This window comes from Hordeum vulgare, chromosome 1H (genome assembly GCF_904849725.1).
Source record: "Hordeum vulgare subsp. vulgare chromosome 1H, MorexV3_pseudomolecules_assembly, whole genome shotgun sequence".
Taxonomy (NCBI): domain Eukaryota; kingdom Viridiplantae; phylum Streptophyta; class Magnoliopsida; order Poales; family Poaceae; genus Hordeum; species Hordeum vulgare.
Window position 1 is genome coordinate 450,385,091 of NC_058518.1, and position 14,250 is coordinate 450,399,340.

General features: G+C 43.7%; 1 protein-coding gene across 2 annotated transcripts; it reads left to right on the forward strand.

The window, feature by feature from the left end:
* The first annotated feature begins 1,081 nt into the window (after positions 1-1,081).
* On the forward strand, positions 1,082-3,506 carry LOC123413749 (L-ascorbate oxidase homolog). Of its 2 annotated transcripts, none has more exons than XM_045106618.1 (3): positions 1,082-1,224; positions 1,326-2,757; positions 2,873-3,506. In XM_045106618.1, the coding sequence occupies exons 2-3, from the start codon at positions 1,379-1,381 to the stop codon at positions 3,174-3,176; spliced, it is 1,683 nt and encodes a 560-aa protein (XP_044962553.1). In that variant the 5' UTR covers positions 1,082-1,224; positions 1,326-1,378; the 3' UTR covers positions 3,177-3,506. The 2 variants fall into 2 exon arrangements, with proteins under 2 accessions (XP_044962553.1, XP_044962552.1); XM_045106617.1 differs by having other exon boundaries at positions 1,083-1,224; positions 1,320-2,757.
* Positions 3,507-14,250: the final 10,744 nt, after the last annotated feature.

Here is a 14,250-nt window from a genome sequence, read left to right on the forward strand (position 1 = left end):
TTTTGAATCTTACATGGATGATAATCGTCAGCCGATTAGCCGCTCAAGCTGCGATGGTGGAGGCTGCGGAGGTGGAACTAGAGAAGGCGAAGGCAAGTGCTGAATCTTCAATTCTCGGGGCTCATGGCCGGACATGGGGAACCGGCGTTGGTGATTATTTTGATTAGGTGATTAGTTGAAGTATGTTAGAAATTATACCTTTAAAGTCGGACGATCTCCGCTTATAGTTGAATCATGTTCGAAATGTAATGAATTTCTTTCGATTTATATGAAATTCGTCCATATTGATCGGGGCAATTTATCAACATCAAATTAGAATAAAAATGGGGGCAATTGATCGCCTTGTTGAAGACCCTTGGTCCTTGATGGAGAGAATTGCTCCAAGAGCTTTCCATTAAACTTCATCAAGTACTTTACCAAAGTAATACATTCCATTACTAAAGAAACCCGCCGATGGGAGAATACCCACATGAAAACACCTTCACCATGTATTTTTCTTTTTTCCTTCTTCTTTTCTATTCTGTTTTTAATTTTGGTGATTTTTTTTGGAAATAGTGAACATTTTTTGAATTTGTAGACTTTGTTTTCCAAAATCCCGATTTTCTTAAATATGAATCTTTTCCAAAAATTCAACATTTAAAAAAAATATGAACATTTTTAGAAATCGTAAACATTTTTTAAATCCTGAAATTTATTCAAATTGTGAACATTTTTCTATTTTTTGAACATTATTTAAAAAACATAAACATTTCAGAATGGTGAACATTTTTTCAGTTCTTGAACATAATTTTGAACTCAAGAACATCGTCTGGGCCGGCACATGACATCTTTCGGCTAGTTTCCCACCCCTGCACACCGCGCCAAATAGTAGCTCCTCCTCCTCAGGTGCGGCCACACCCCTGGCCCGAACTCGCCGGGGAGACGCACGAACAAACGGGGACAGAGCGGCAATGGCGGGGAGACAGAGGGACAAACAGATGCGTATGTGGGTGCCATGCGTCCGGCCATTTCTCGGCACCGCTCCTTTTCCCCGGCATGCGTCGCAGCTATAAATCCCTGCCCTGCCGTCTCCTCGTCACCCCGAAGCTCCCCGGTTGACCTCCCTGGTCTCCTTCCCACCCATCCTTCTCCACCGTCCTATCATACCGGGACGTCTTCCATGGCCTCCTCATAGATCCACCTATCCCGCCACCCGCAACTCCTACATTGCAATCCTTCATCAAGGTACGCAGGCGCAGCATTATCCATCGGCATGCATGCATGAGATTTCAGATCAATTTATATCCATGCGTATGCGTCTGTAACCAATTTGTACGTAGGTGCAGAGAGCGGAAGTTGACAGCGCTCGCTAGCCCGCCTGCCACCGATCTTGATCTTGATGGCGACGACGATGACAATGCGCCGGACGGCGGCGGGGGGCGTCCTCCTGGTGGCGGCGCTGCTGCTGCTGTCGACGAGGGTGGCCCGGGCCGAGGACCCGTACGTGTTCTTCGAGTGGCACGTGACGTACGGGACCAAGAACATCGTGGGCACGCCGCAGAAGGTGATCCTCATCAACGGCGAGTTCCCGGGCCCCCGGATCAACTGCTCCTCCAACAACAACATCATGGTCAACGTGTTCAACCAGCTGGACCAGCCGCTGCTCTTCACCTGGAACGGCATCCAGCACCGCAAGAACTCGTGGCAGGACGGCGTCCCGGGCACCAACTGCCCCGTTGCCCCCGGCACCAACTACACCTACCATTGGCAGCCCAAGGACCAGATCGGCACCTTCTTCTACTTCCCCTCCATCGGCATGCAGCGCGCCGTCGGGGGCTTCGGCCTCATCAGCGTCGTCAGCCGCCTCCTCATCCCGGTCCCCTTTGACCCCCCCGCCGACGACCTGCAGGTCGTCATCGGCGACTGGTTCACCAAGGACCACGCCGTCATGGCCAGCCTCCTCGACGCCGGACGCAGCTTCGGCCGCCCCGCGGGCGTGCTCATCAACGGCAAGGGCGGCAAGGAGGCCACCAACCCGCCCATGTTCACCTGGGAGGCCGCCAAGACGTACCGCCTCCGCATCTGCAACGTCGGCATCAAGTCATCGCTCAACTTCCGCATCCAGGGCCACGACATGAAGCTCGTGGAGATTGACGGCTCCCACACGCTGCAGGACTCGTACGACTCGCTCGACGTGCACGTCGGCCAGTGCCTCTCCGTCCTCGTCGACGCCGACCAGAAGCCCGCGGACTACCTCATGGTGGCCTCCACCAGGTTCATGGCCGACGCCAGCTCCGTCTCCGCCGTCGTCCGCTACGCCGGCTCCAACACCCCGCCGGCGCCCAACGTTCCGGAGCCGCCGGCCGGCTGGGCCTGGTCGCTCAACCAGTGGAGGTCCTTCCGGTGGAACCTGACGGCCAGCGCGGCGCGTCCCAACCCGCAGGGATCCTACCACTACGGCCAGATCAACATCACCCGCACCATCAAGCTCCTGGTCACCCGCGGCCACATCGACGGCAAGCTCAAGTACGGCTTCAACGGCGTGTCCCACGTGGACGCTGACACGCCCCTCAAGCTCGCCGAGTACTTCAACATCAGTGACCAGGTGTTCAAGTACAACCAGATGGCCGACACGCCCCCGGCCGTCAACGGCCCCATGCACGTCGCGCCCAACGTCATCACCGCCGAGTTCCGCACCTTCATCGAGGTGGTCTTCGAGAACCCCGAGAAGAGCATGGACTCCGTCCACATCGACGGCTACGCCTTCTTCGCCGTCGGGTAACCCTTCATGTGCTCATGCATTGCATTGCATCGCATGTACTCTCCTAGCTATACGGGCAGCGGCGGTGATGGAATTAATGGACTTGATCGATGCATGCGGTGGGAATTGCAGGATGGGGCCGGGGAAGTGGACGCCGGATCAGAGGAAGACGTACAACCTGCTGGACGCGGTGAGCAGGCACACGATCCAGGTGTACCCGCGGTCGTGGTCGGCGGTGATGCTGACGTTCGACAACGCCGGGATGTGGAACGTGAGGTCCAACCTGTGGGAGAGGCACTACCTCGGGGAGCAGCTCTACATGAGCGTCGTCTCGCCGGCGAGGTCGCTGCGCGACGAGTACAACATGCCAGAGAACGCCCTCCGCTGCGGCAAGGTCGTCGGCCTGCCGCTGCCGCCGTCCTACCTCCCCGCCTGAAGCCCGGCCCTCACCCAACTAATATAACTACGCCTGACAGATATGAAATGATTCATGTACACGAGCAGGAGGCCTAGGCCGCCAGGGGAGAGGATGAGTTTGTTTCCGTTATGTATGTATGTATGTATGTACGTACTCCATTCTTGTGTGTTGTGTAATCGTGTTACCGTTGTCCGTTGTTGTCGTTCTTGGCGATCGATTTTCTTTTTGATTTGGTGGAATATAATTAAGCATACATGGGAGCTAGTTAGCCCTTCTCAAAAGAACAACAAAGACGGAAGAAACATACACCTTGAAATAAAATTAAGGATCGGCTGGACCGGCCGGCTGGGAACTATGCATTGCTGTAATCTCGACATATATGTGATACATCCCGTGAATCTTAGGCTAGATGTGTTCGGTGATAGTAGTAGATTAATACCTTGTAGAGTGCTTGATGAGCTCCCTCCGGCGATCGTCGTGAGGTGGTGACGCACTAGTAGAAAAAGGGGCTTCCATCCCAGCTCAATTTACACATTAGTCCCGGTTTCATTACGAACCGGGACTAATGTTAGCATTAGTCCCGGTTCGAACGGCAAGGGCGTCGGTCGGCCATTAGTCCGGCCCGGTTCAAAAGGGACCTTTAGTCTCGGTTCGTGTCTCGAACCGGGACTAAAGGGTTTGGAGGCTTTAGTCCTGGTTCGTGTCTTGAACCGGGACTAAAGGGTAGACCTTTAGTCCCGGTTCGAGACACGAACCGGGACTAAAGGGGTTTTGTATTTTTATTTTTTCCTGTTTTTAAATTTTATTTCTGTTTGTAGTTTCTGTTTTAAATTGCTTATATCTTTTAGGATTTTTTTTTTTGAGTGATTCTTTTTTGCATTAGATTCAAAATTTTGTCTAGTTTCTGTTTGTGCAATTAGTTTTTAAATTTGAATGGTTTAAATTTGAATTTGTTCAAATTTGCTTCAAACCCAAATTGTGAATAACTTGAGTTTACAAATAGTTTTTAATTTAATTCTTTTTTCTCCTAGTCATCTGTTAGATTGTTATCACAGTAAGATTTATTTGGTTATTTTTAGAATAATTTAAATTTGGATTTTAATTAAAACAATATTGTTTTGCTTATATAGTTGTTTTAGTCATTTAATTGTTGTTTTTTATTATTTTTAGTTAATACTTTCTGTAGATTTTAACATGTTATAGTATGGTGCATATTGAATGCATAAAAAGTATGGAATTAAAATTATTTTAATAAAATGCCTTTGTAGCAGATGGGTTTTCGTCTGAAACCTTGATACTTCGAAGGATGATCCAGTTTGTACACGAAGTGCATCCATTTTTTATCGTAACTCTCTCAACTTTTTAGCACATGCCATGTGGGTGAAACTATGATACCATGCCAACTTTCAACCTTTTCAGAGTTCATTTGTAGTGTTTTTCAATTTCAGGGTCAATTAGCTCAAAAAAGTAAGTAAATGCATGAAAAATACCAAATGAAGTCGGAAAATATTGAAAATTTATGATGTGGCTTTAAATGGTGTATTTTAAACACACAAAAAGTATGGAGTTCAAATAAGTTCAAAAAAATGAAATCCCTTTGCAATAGATGAGTTTTCGTTCGAAACCCTAATACTTTGAAAGAGATTGTTCATTTTGTACACGAAGTGCATCCAGTTTTTGACGTAACCCTCTCAACTTTTTAGCACATGCTATGTGGGAGAAATGATGATACGATGCCAAGTTTCAACCTTTTCAGAGTTCATTTGTCGGGCTTTTCAATTTCAATGTCATTTAGGTCAAAAAATCATTAAATGCATGAAAAATAGCAAATGAAGTTATAAAGGGTCGAAATTTAGGATAGGGTTTTGAATGGTTTATATTGAATGCACAAAATGCATAAAATGTCTGAAGTTGAAATAAGTAAAAAAATAAAATATCTTTCTAGCTGATGGGTTTTCGTGCGAAATCGTGCTACTTCGAAGGAGATGGTCCAGTTTGTACACGAAGTGCATCCAGTTTTTGTCGTAACCCTATCAACTTTTTAGCACAAGCTATGTGGATGAAATGATGATACCATGCCAAGTTTCAACATTTTCAGAGTTCATTATAGTTCTTTTCAATTTCAGGGTCATTTAGCTCAACATGGCAAATAAAGTTAGAAAGGGTTAACTCTGGCTTGGTTAACCTTAGTTGTGATTCTGGCGGGGACGGTGCTAGAAAATGTAGTCGACGGGTATGATTGGACTCTTGGCTAAAGGGGATTCTGAAATTTTCAAACTCTACCCTCCCTGGACCGTCTTTTTTAGTTTTGTAGAAAATAAACAAAAATGCTAAAATCTTCAAAAAATAAAATCCTTTGAGATGTAGTTAGGTTTTAGTGCCTAGTTGGTATACAAATTTCGAGATATGAATTTTGACCGTTTTTTCAAAAAAGGGGAAAATGTAAAACGGCCATAACTTTTGCATACGACGTCAAAAAAAAGTTTAATATATCAAAATAAACTAGAGAAAATTGGGAATCGATTCACTGGGGCTTGCCCGATGAAGTTTTCTCAGATGCTCAAAATTCCAAATGTAAAAAAAGTTATGGAAAAAAGAAGTTTTTTCCACAAAAATAAGAAAAAATAATTTTATTTAAAATCTTTAAGTTGTTTTCATTGAAATTCACTATTATTATTACTTATTTTGTTTATTTTAATAATTGTTTGTATTCAAAAAATTAAATAATGTGACATGACATCAAACCCTAGGTTGTTTAGGATTGATAGCTTACTATTGTCAGGAGAACAACAAGTGCAGACTTGGCAACTAGGGGCGATAGAACTAGAAAGTTAAGCGTTCTCGGGCTGAAGCAGTGAAAGGATGGGTGACCGACCGAGAAGTTAGACGATTTGAAATGAGTAATCTACGCTAGAGAAGTGAGGATGGGTGATTAGAGATTAAATTGTCAAATAAATCAAAGATTTAAAAATTGAAATAAAACATAAAAACAAATCAAAGAATATTAAAAAATAAATAAAAAGGTACCTTTTTGGGTCAAACAAACAAAATAAACAGACGGATCCTTTAGTCCCGGTCCGTGTTAAGACCCGGGACTAAAGGGTCTGCCCCTGAGGGCGCTCCGAGGCGCCCACGTGGAGCACCTTTGGTCTCGGCTTGGAACAGGGCTGGGACTAATGGTTAGGCCTTTAGTCCCGCCTCTTTGGTCCCGGTTGGTGAACCGGGACTAAAGCCCCTTACGGGCCGGGACTACAGGCCCTGTCCCCACTAGTGATGACGGTGGGGAAGGAGAGAGAGATGCGGTAGCGGCGGTGATGGACTTCCCATCGCTTCAGTGCTACCCTCTGGATCGAATTAGGATTAAGAGTGGGGAACCAGTGGCGGCGGTGAACCTCGTATCTTGTGCCATGGTCCCCACCTCTTCTTTATAGCATTGCGCGACAGGGGCCCACCAGCCTTGCTTGGGCTGGACGCCCCCGATCAGGGCATGGGTCAAGATTCCAATGGGCCGTTGGGCCCATTGAACGAGAGATCAACCTAACATTCTCCCCCTTGATCTCATCATATGCTTTTAACTTTACTCGTTTCGCAACAGATCAATACATAGGGCATGTTTCATCGTCACAGCTCAATTGCCGATGGAATCAGACAGCCACAATGTACCTCTTTATTTTGAGACACAATTTTAACCTTGAGCCCTTTATTGTCCGGAAATATTAGACTATACCATAAAACCCATGTCGACTGTGTGTTCTCTGAACACACTAGGCGTTAAGCCTTTGATAAGCAGATCTGCAAACACTTGTTTGTTGCTTTTATGCTTCAAGCATTTTTCCATAATTCCGGACTTTCTCCTTCACAACACGTAACTCTTTGTCAGTGTGTTTGGCATCATATGGCAAACACTTGACTCATTGTGACAGGAGCGAAAGAACTTAAAATGGTTATCGCTGTTGTCAACCATTATCAACTCCGGGTACAGGTAGCCTTAACCATTTTACCTGTCCCTCAGCCTCATATCAAGCTATAACATATCATTGCATCACATTGATGACAATCGTTTCACTCATTTTGAGATTTTCCACACAAAACTCCGAGTATAAAGTTAGCGACAATTGTGGATTTCGCTATACATTTCACAAGTCCTGCCTTTGTACTCACAATCTTTTGAGAGCACTTATTTCTTTCAGCATGAGGCCGATATCTTTGACTCCATTCCATTGAATTATCTATGGACTGGACATTGCCAAAACAACCCGGATATATACGTGAACTGTGTCAGAGTAGTATCTTGAGCTTCCAACAACTCAAGCATATGGTACCATATTCGTTTACGATCTTTTGTTATTAACTTTTGAAACACCATAGTTTCCAGTTCCATTACCCTTGACTATAAGAACAGGCGTAGGTTTTCTCGTATGCATACTTTAGAGATCTTTCTTAGCATGTCCATGCGACATTCCTAATACCCCATTTTATTCTTTTGAACTCTGAGGACAAGAACTTCTTCTCTCCTCCTGCAGTAGAATTGACATCACCACTAGCAAGTAGGACGTCATCCACATGCACAGGAATTGGGAAACGAATTTCCCATTCTATAACTTTGCATGAATGCAATTGTCCTCTTATTTTCTTTGCACAAAATCTTCCGATTTAAGTCATGTTTTACGCCTTTACATATTTCCTTTAGAGTCACATTTGCCTTATAGACCCTTCATAAAGTCTATGTTAGTGAAATTCAAATGGTGGAATTTCACTAACATGGACTTTATAGTAATCACAAGTATCTTATTTTCACATTCCTAGAGACCATCAAAATCTCAGGTACTGGCACTTCTTTCATATGGGGTTGTCGTTGCTCTGTCATTGCCAAAAGGCAAATTAATTCTATAGTCACCCATTTCCAAAAAGGCAATAGGTATTACAGGGACCTGTGTCACAAGATCCCTTGTAGAGCTAACAACAGGTGTTGTATAGGTCATACAACATGCTCCCCCAGATTACTCCATCTTCACTAAAGAAATGGAGTATCTTTAAACTTTCTTCTTTATGGCACTTTAAGCACCATTGTTGTATTCCTTAGTCTGCTTTCGGAACTATAAAAGATCTGGAAATACAATTGTTTCTTTTATTTAGGGGTATCATAATGACGGTATTCTAATGACTGTCGTACTCCTCTTGACAATCACATTCTTCATTAATGGATCACTTTAGATGCATAATGTGCATCACATCATCTAAAGTACAGAGGAGTAATGTGCATCACATCATCTAAAGTACAGAGGAGTCATGAAATACACTACAATGTATTTCATGTCTCTTTCTCCCCCTCGAAATGTGGCAAGAACTTTTCTGCCACAATTTTGAAACCCATTCATAGCTCTTGCGAAATGAGGAAACTTCGATTATCTAGCTCATTCATCTTATCACTTCATGTAAAATGAAGTTATAAGTTAACTAGTATGGGAGTACTTTTTCCTCATTTCATTTCAGAAACTCAACAGAGTTCTTTATAATTGTCACTTTTGCAAGTCACACTTGCATATTATTCTTGTCTTTAGGTTCGTCTCTTACTTTTATCCTTTCTGGATTTAGTGATTGCTTAATGACCGTTACACATAAGGTGTACGGTCGATACTAGGAAAGCTTAATAGCTACTCCATACTTTTCTCCCATAGTGGGACACATTAACCGCACATGAGTCATCATAACTTTCTCCTGTTATACAGGATAAGGCCTTTGCCAAAATTTCTCCCGCCATACACAGATTGTTGACATAATACAATGTCAACTTTACCCGGTTACGCAGACATTTTTCCCAGACTTTTCCCGCCATAAGGGTAATTCCTTGTAAGGGACATAAATGCCATAATTGGCTCTTTTGACTGCATATTCAGAAATAAATCTGAATTATATTTGACACACATGTTTGATCCGACGTTGGTCAAATTAAACATGCATGTTGCTTGTTTCATTTCAATCATGTTGACTGAAAAAGGAGACTTCTTCATAGAGAGTACATGAAAGACATTAGTCAACCAAGACTCTCAATGATCTATGTCTTTTCTTTTCTTTAATTAATATCCAAGAGTTCTTTTCCTATGAGGCCATTCTTTAGAGAGAATATATTCCCTCAAGTTATGACCTTTCTTTTCCATCTTTCGGGTCACTAGTACCCAATCATTTGTTTTCAGGAATGAAAGCATGAAAAGAAAACTTTTAGTCTGGGAGAGCTTAGCAAATAAACAATGGTAATGAACATAATAATAACCCTACGTTGGTCTGGTTAAAATCATGCACATTAAACCCTTTAAAACCTTTTTTGTATATTCTAAATCACCGTTGTGGCAGAATTAGAATAAAACATCATTCTTCTGCATTAATTCCATATCACCGTTGGGCAGAAATGGAAATAATTCATATAACTCATAAACAATGTGATGATAGTATTTCTATTGAACAACTTTGCTAAGAAATAATCATCATCATTAACCATATTGCAGCAGAAATATGCGAAATATGCATTTCTTTATCTGTGCTCCGAAAATTGATAACTTTGATACAAAATTTATCAGAGATTTAAACTTTAAACATAAGATGACTCATATAATTATAGTATTGTTATCATCAACGTTGGTCAGAAAATAACAATACCATATTTAACTTTAAAACAAACATTTTTCTTTTGTCATAGCGGAAATTATTGGAATCTTATTTCACCCACAAGGGAAAAAAACATTGCTAATAACAATTCTTCCAATTAAATTTTCCCGTTGGTTCCAATTTAATTGGAGGATTAAACCTTTTTACTTTGCAACGGAAAAACGTGAATATAAAAATTCATGCACTTTTACAGAAAAAAATTCTGTTAAAATTTAAAAATTCATGAACTTTACAATACCTTTTATAAAATCCATGAACTTTTCTTTTTTGAAAATATTTCTTTTATTTTCAGAACCTTTTATTTTTCTTTTCAGAAAAAACATGTTACTATTACAGAAAAATATTCTGTCATAATTAAAAAATTCATGAACTTTATATATAATATTTTTATAAAATTCATGAACTTTTCTTTTTTCTAAAAATCTTCTTATATTTTCAGAACCATTTATTTTTCTTTTCAGAAAAATCAACATTGCTTTTATAGAAACTTCAAACATTTTTCGTTTGCATCTTTAATCACTTTTCATAGGAAAAAAATTCCTAGAAAAATTATGTTTCAATCTGCCTAGGAGACAGAACTTGAAAAATTCCTATTATGTTTAAATCACTTTTCATTCGAGGCCTCTTTTTCCCTTGGGCCGGCTTCGGCCTCGCGCCTCCTCCCGCCGGCCCGTTCGGTTCGGCGTGGGGCCACCTGGCGTGGTGCGGCGCTCCTCCCGCCAGCCAGAGCCGGTGCACCTTACTGTGGCCCAACGGCCCCAGTCAGGCCCGACCTAGGCAGTGGAGGGATGGGGGGCCGTCGGATTAAATCCGACGGTTGCCCGAGCCTTTCGGTGGGAACAAAAGGGCCAGCCGTCGGGCCGAAACCCTAACCCGTTTCATTTTTCCTTCCAACGCCACACTCCTCTCCCGTTTCTCTCTATGGTCCGTCGCTTCCGACCGCAGTCGCGCCCGATGGCTCCTCTTGAGCGGAGGCATGTAGCCCCGCCGGAGTGTGCTGGTGTGGCAGCCAGCTGTGGCGGCCGAAGGCCCCACGTCGGTGCTCACCCTCGCCGGTTTCGTTTTCCTCCGGCGCCGGCTCCTTGGTTCCCGAGCCTCCCGTGGTAGGCGAGGTACCCGCCGCCGATGGCAAGATCTGTCAATCTGCCGTCGCGCGTGCATGTGGTCCTCCCTCCCGCGAGATGCGCCGGAGGTGAGGAGCCCGCCCCAGTCCGATCGGGCCTTCGGCCCCCTTTTCCGCGTGCTCTCTCTCTGGCCGTAGCGGTGGCGAGGTGGAGGTGGCCGCCGGCCGCGGCGACCATGGGCCCCGTGCCGTGCGTGCCTTGCTCTCCACCCCCTTCCCGTCGCGATTCCTTGCCGGGGTCGTGGCCTTCCTCTCGCCGGCTGCGCACACACCTTCCGGTGGATGCGCCGCCGTCGAGCGGTCAGCTGCGGCCCCTTCGTTTTCTTTTCGTGTCTCAAGAGAGAGCTAGCACGACCGGGGCGAAAATCATCTTTGTTGCCATACCCCTCGCCGGTGGCGCGTCCACCTTGCGGTGGGTGCGCCACCATCGAGGGATTTGGTGATGAAGTCCTATTGCCCCCGTGGAAATCTTTGTTTTTCTTTGCATGTTCCTCTCCCCCTTTCTTTTTTTCTTGGTTTTTCCTCTGTTTTGGATCCGATCCGGATCCTTTTCTTCGTTTTCATGCTGGATCTAGATCCATACTTTGCCTCCACAGAGGCAGGTTCTTCTTCCCCACACCTCGGCATGCCGATGCGTGTGGGGATCGAGAGGAACAGGCACGGCCTTGCGGCGGCGCTTCTTTGCCGGAGAGAACTCCGGTGAAGCTTTCTTTTCTTTGATCTTTGCCCTTCTCGGGTTCATATCGGGGAGGGGGAAATCTTTACTTGTACTTCTTCATCCGAAAACACATCTAATGCCAACTTGGCTCATGATACCATTGATAGATCCCGTGGATCTTAGGCTAGATGTGTTCGGTGATAGTAGTAGATTAATACCTTGTAGAGTGCTCGATGAGCTCCCTCCGGCGACCGTCGTGAGGTGGTGACGACGGTGGGAAAGGAGAGAGAGATGCGGTAGCAGTGGTGATGGACTTGCCATCGCTTCAGTGCTACCCTATGGATCGGATTAGGGTTGAGAGTGGGGAACCAGTGGCGGTGACGAACCTCGTATCTTGTGCCATGGTCCCCACCTCTTCTTTATAGCACTGCGCGACAGGGGCCCACCAGCCTTGCTTGGGCTGGACGCCCCTGATCAGGGCATGGGTCAAGGTTTCAATGGGCCGTTGAGCCCATTGAACGAGAGATCAACCTAACAATATGCCCTCTCAAATCATTGTAATGGGAGTTACCATAAAGTTTACCACACCATTTACCTACATGTTCGTGTCATAGAATCATCATTGCGTTCATCTTTTCCAGACATTACGAGGTGTTTTTTTCTTTTTGAGAAGAACTCCAGATTATATTGAAAATAAGTAATGGTACAACGCAACCCCAAAAAAATAGAAAATTACAAATAGCTTCCAGGGTAACCAATCTAACCCGACCACCAACGCGGGATGGGGGCGTGTCGGCGTCGCCGTCGCTCCCTGGATTCCTCTTCACTTAACTTGCATGTTCTACCTGAAATAGGATTCCGCTCCGCTTTGTAAATAAAGAATTTTTCAGGTCTATGTATTTACTTTATACTTCCTCCATTCTTATACAAGGTGTGTTTTTTTGTTAAAAATTTCAATGTGAGCTGCATACTTCTAATTCTTTTTTAATCCTTCAAAAAGAAAACACCTCTCTTCCGACTGCACTTATCTTTTTTTTTAAAGAAAAATACCTCTCTCTATTGCATCTCTTTCTTGTCTGGCATAATTGACTTACTTACCATTAACCAATATATTATTCAAGGGTAATTTCATGTTGAACTAAATATGTATATACACACATACATACAAACATACATGTTGAACTATGAATAGTGATGATGTCTTTTCAGAAGATCTATGAATAGCTTCCTATCCTTCTCGCACCTCAAAGCACCACAGGTCTCACATGGGGGCATCCCTTTACTGCTTTCATCATCGTTGATCAAAATAAGCATTGATCATTAAACTAAATAACTAACACATCAAAATAAGACATATACCACTAATTAAGGAATTCTAGAAAATGTGCACGGTTCAAACATAAAATAACATGCATAAAGTTAAACATGCATTCATATAGGAAATAGCTAGTGCTACCCATCTAGCAAGCTACTAGCGAGACGGGTCGGCCTCGTAGCATCCCTGGCAGACTTATGACGATGATGCAGCGGCTGAACCTCCTCCTCCTCCTCCTCCTCATACGTCGCGAGATTATTCCAATCTACGGGGTCCTCCTTTGCGCTCTTCCTCATTGCATACTGAAGGAGCATCATCTTGTCGGTCTCTATGAGTTTGTCATCTCTCACAAGCTCCGTCACTAATGGGTCGAACAACTGTCCTTGGCCTAGAGGTTCTCCTTCGGCGCTAGTGCATATCCTTATGTTCTCCGACGCGAGGAACTTCGCGTACTCACGACAATCAGGGAAATTTAAAGTCCCATCCTCCTTATGATACTCAACCGCCTTTGCATTATAGACGTGCACCGCTAATTCTCGGGTGTGCCAGTGGCCAAGCTCGTGGACGACATTGTCCCTCCTGATGGTTGCGTAGTACTTCCTGTCCTTCTATCGCACACCACAAAATTTCAGAGCCATCTAAATGTACTTGCAATACCTATATATATACAATCTGGAAAATGTAATTAAACTACGCTAGAATCTTGCACTACAACTAAACTACATTCTTACACTATAACTAAATTAATTAAATATTGCACTACAAATCTCACTAAAAAATATACGCTACAAATAGAACAAATGTTTATATATTCACTGTATATATATAACTGCAATTACACTACAATTAAACTACAAATCTCACTAAAAAATCTACACTACAACTACATTAAAATCTCACACTATAATTACTCTCAAAATTTACACAACGTTCTTACACTACAGCTACACTACAATCTGACATTACAAGTACACTAAATTCTACACTTCAACTAGAATAAAATCTTATATACGATAATGAAAGTGTGTTATATCGACTAGAGGGGGGTGAATAGGCGATTTTTACAATTTCATCACTTAGGAAATTCCTAGTGGGGAAGTCCTCAGTCATGAACTGAGTGCGGCGAAAATAGTACTAAGTCAGAAGTGCAAAAACGCCTACATCAAAGTACTCAGCATGATTTGAGAGAATTGGTTTGCGCACGTCACAAGTAGAGGGTAAGCAGGTGAAGAATAATTCAGGTGAAGAATTTGAGGTGAGGAATTCAGAGAAAATCTTCAGTCAAAGTCTTCAAACAGTACACATGAAAGTCTTCAACATGCAATTGCTGAAA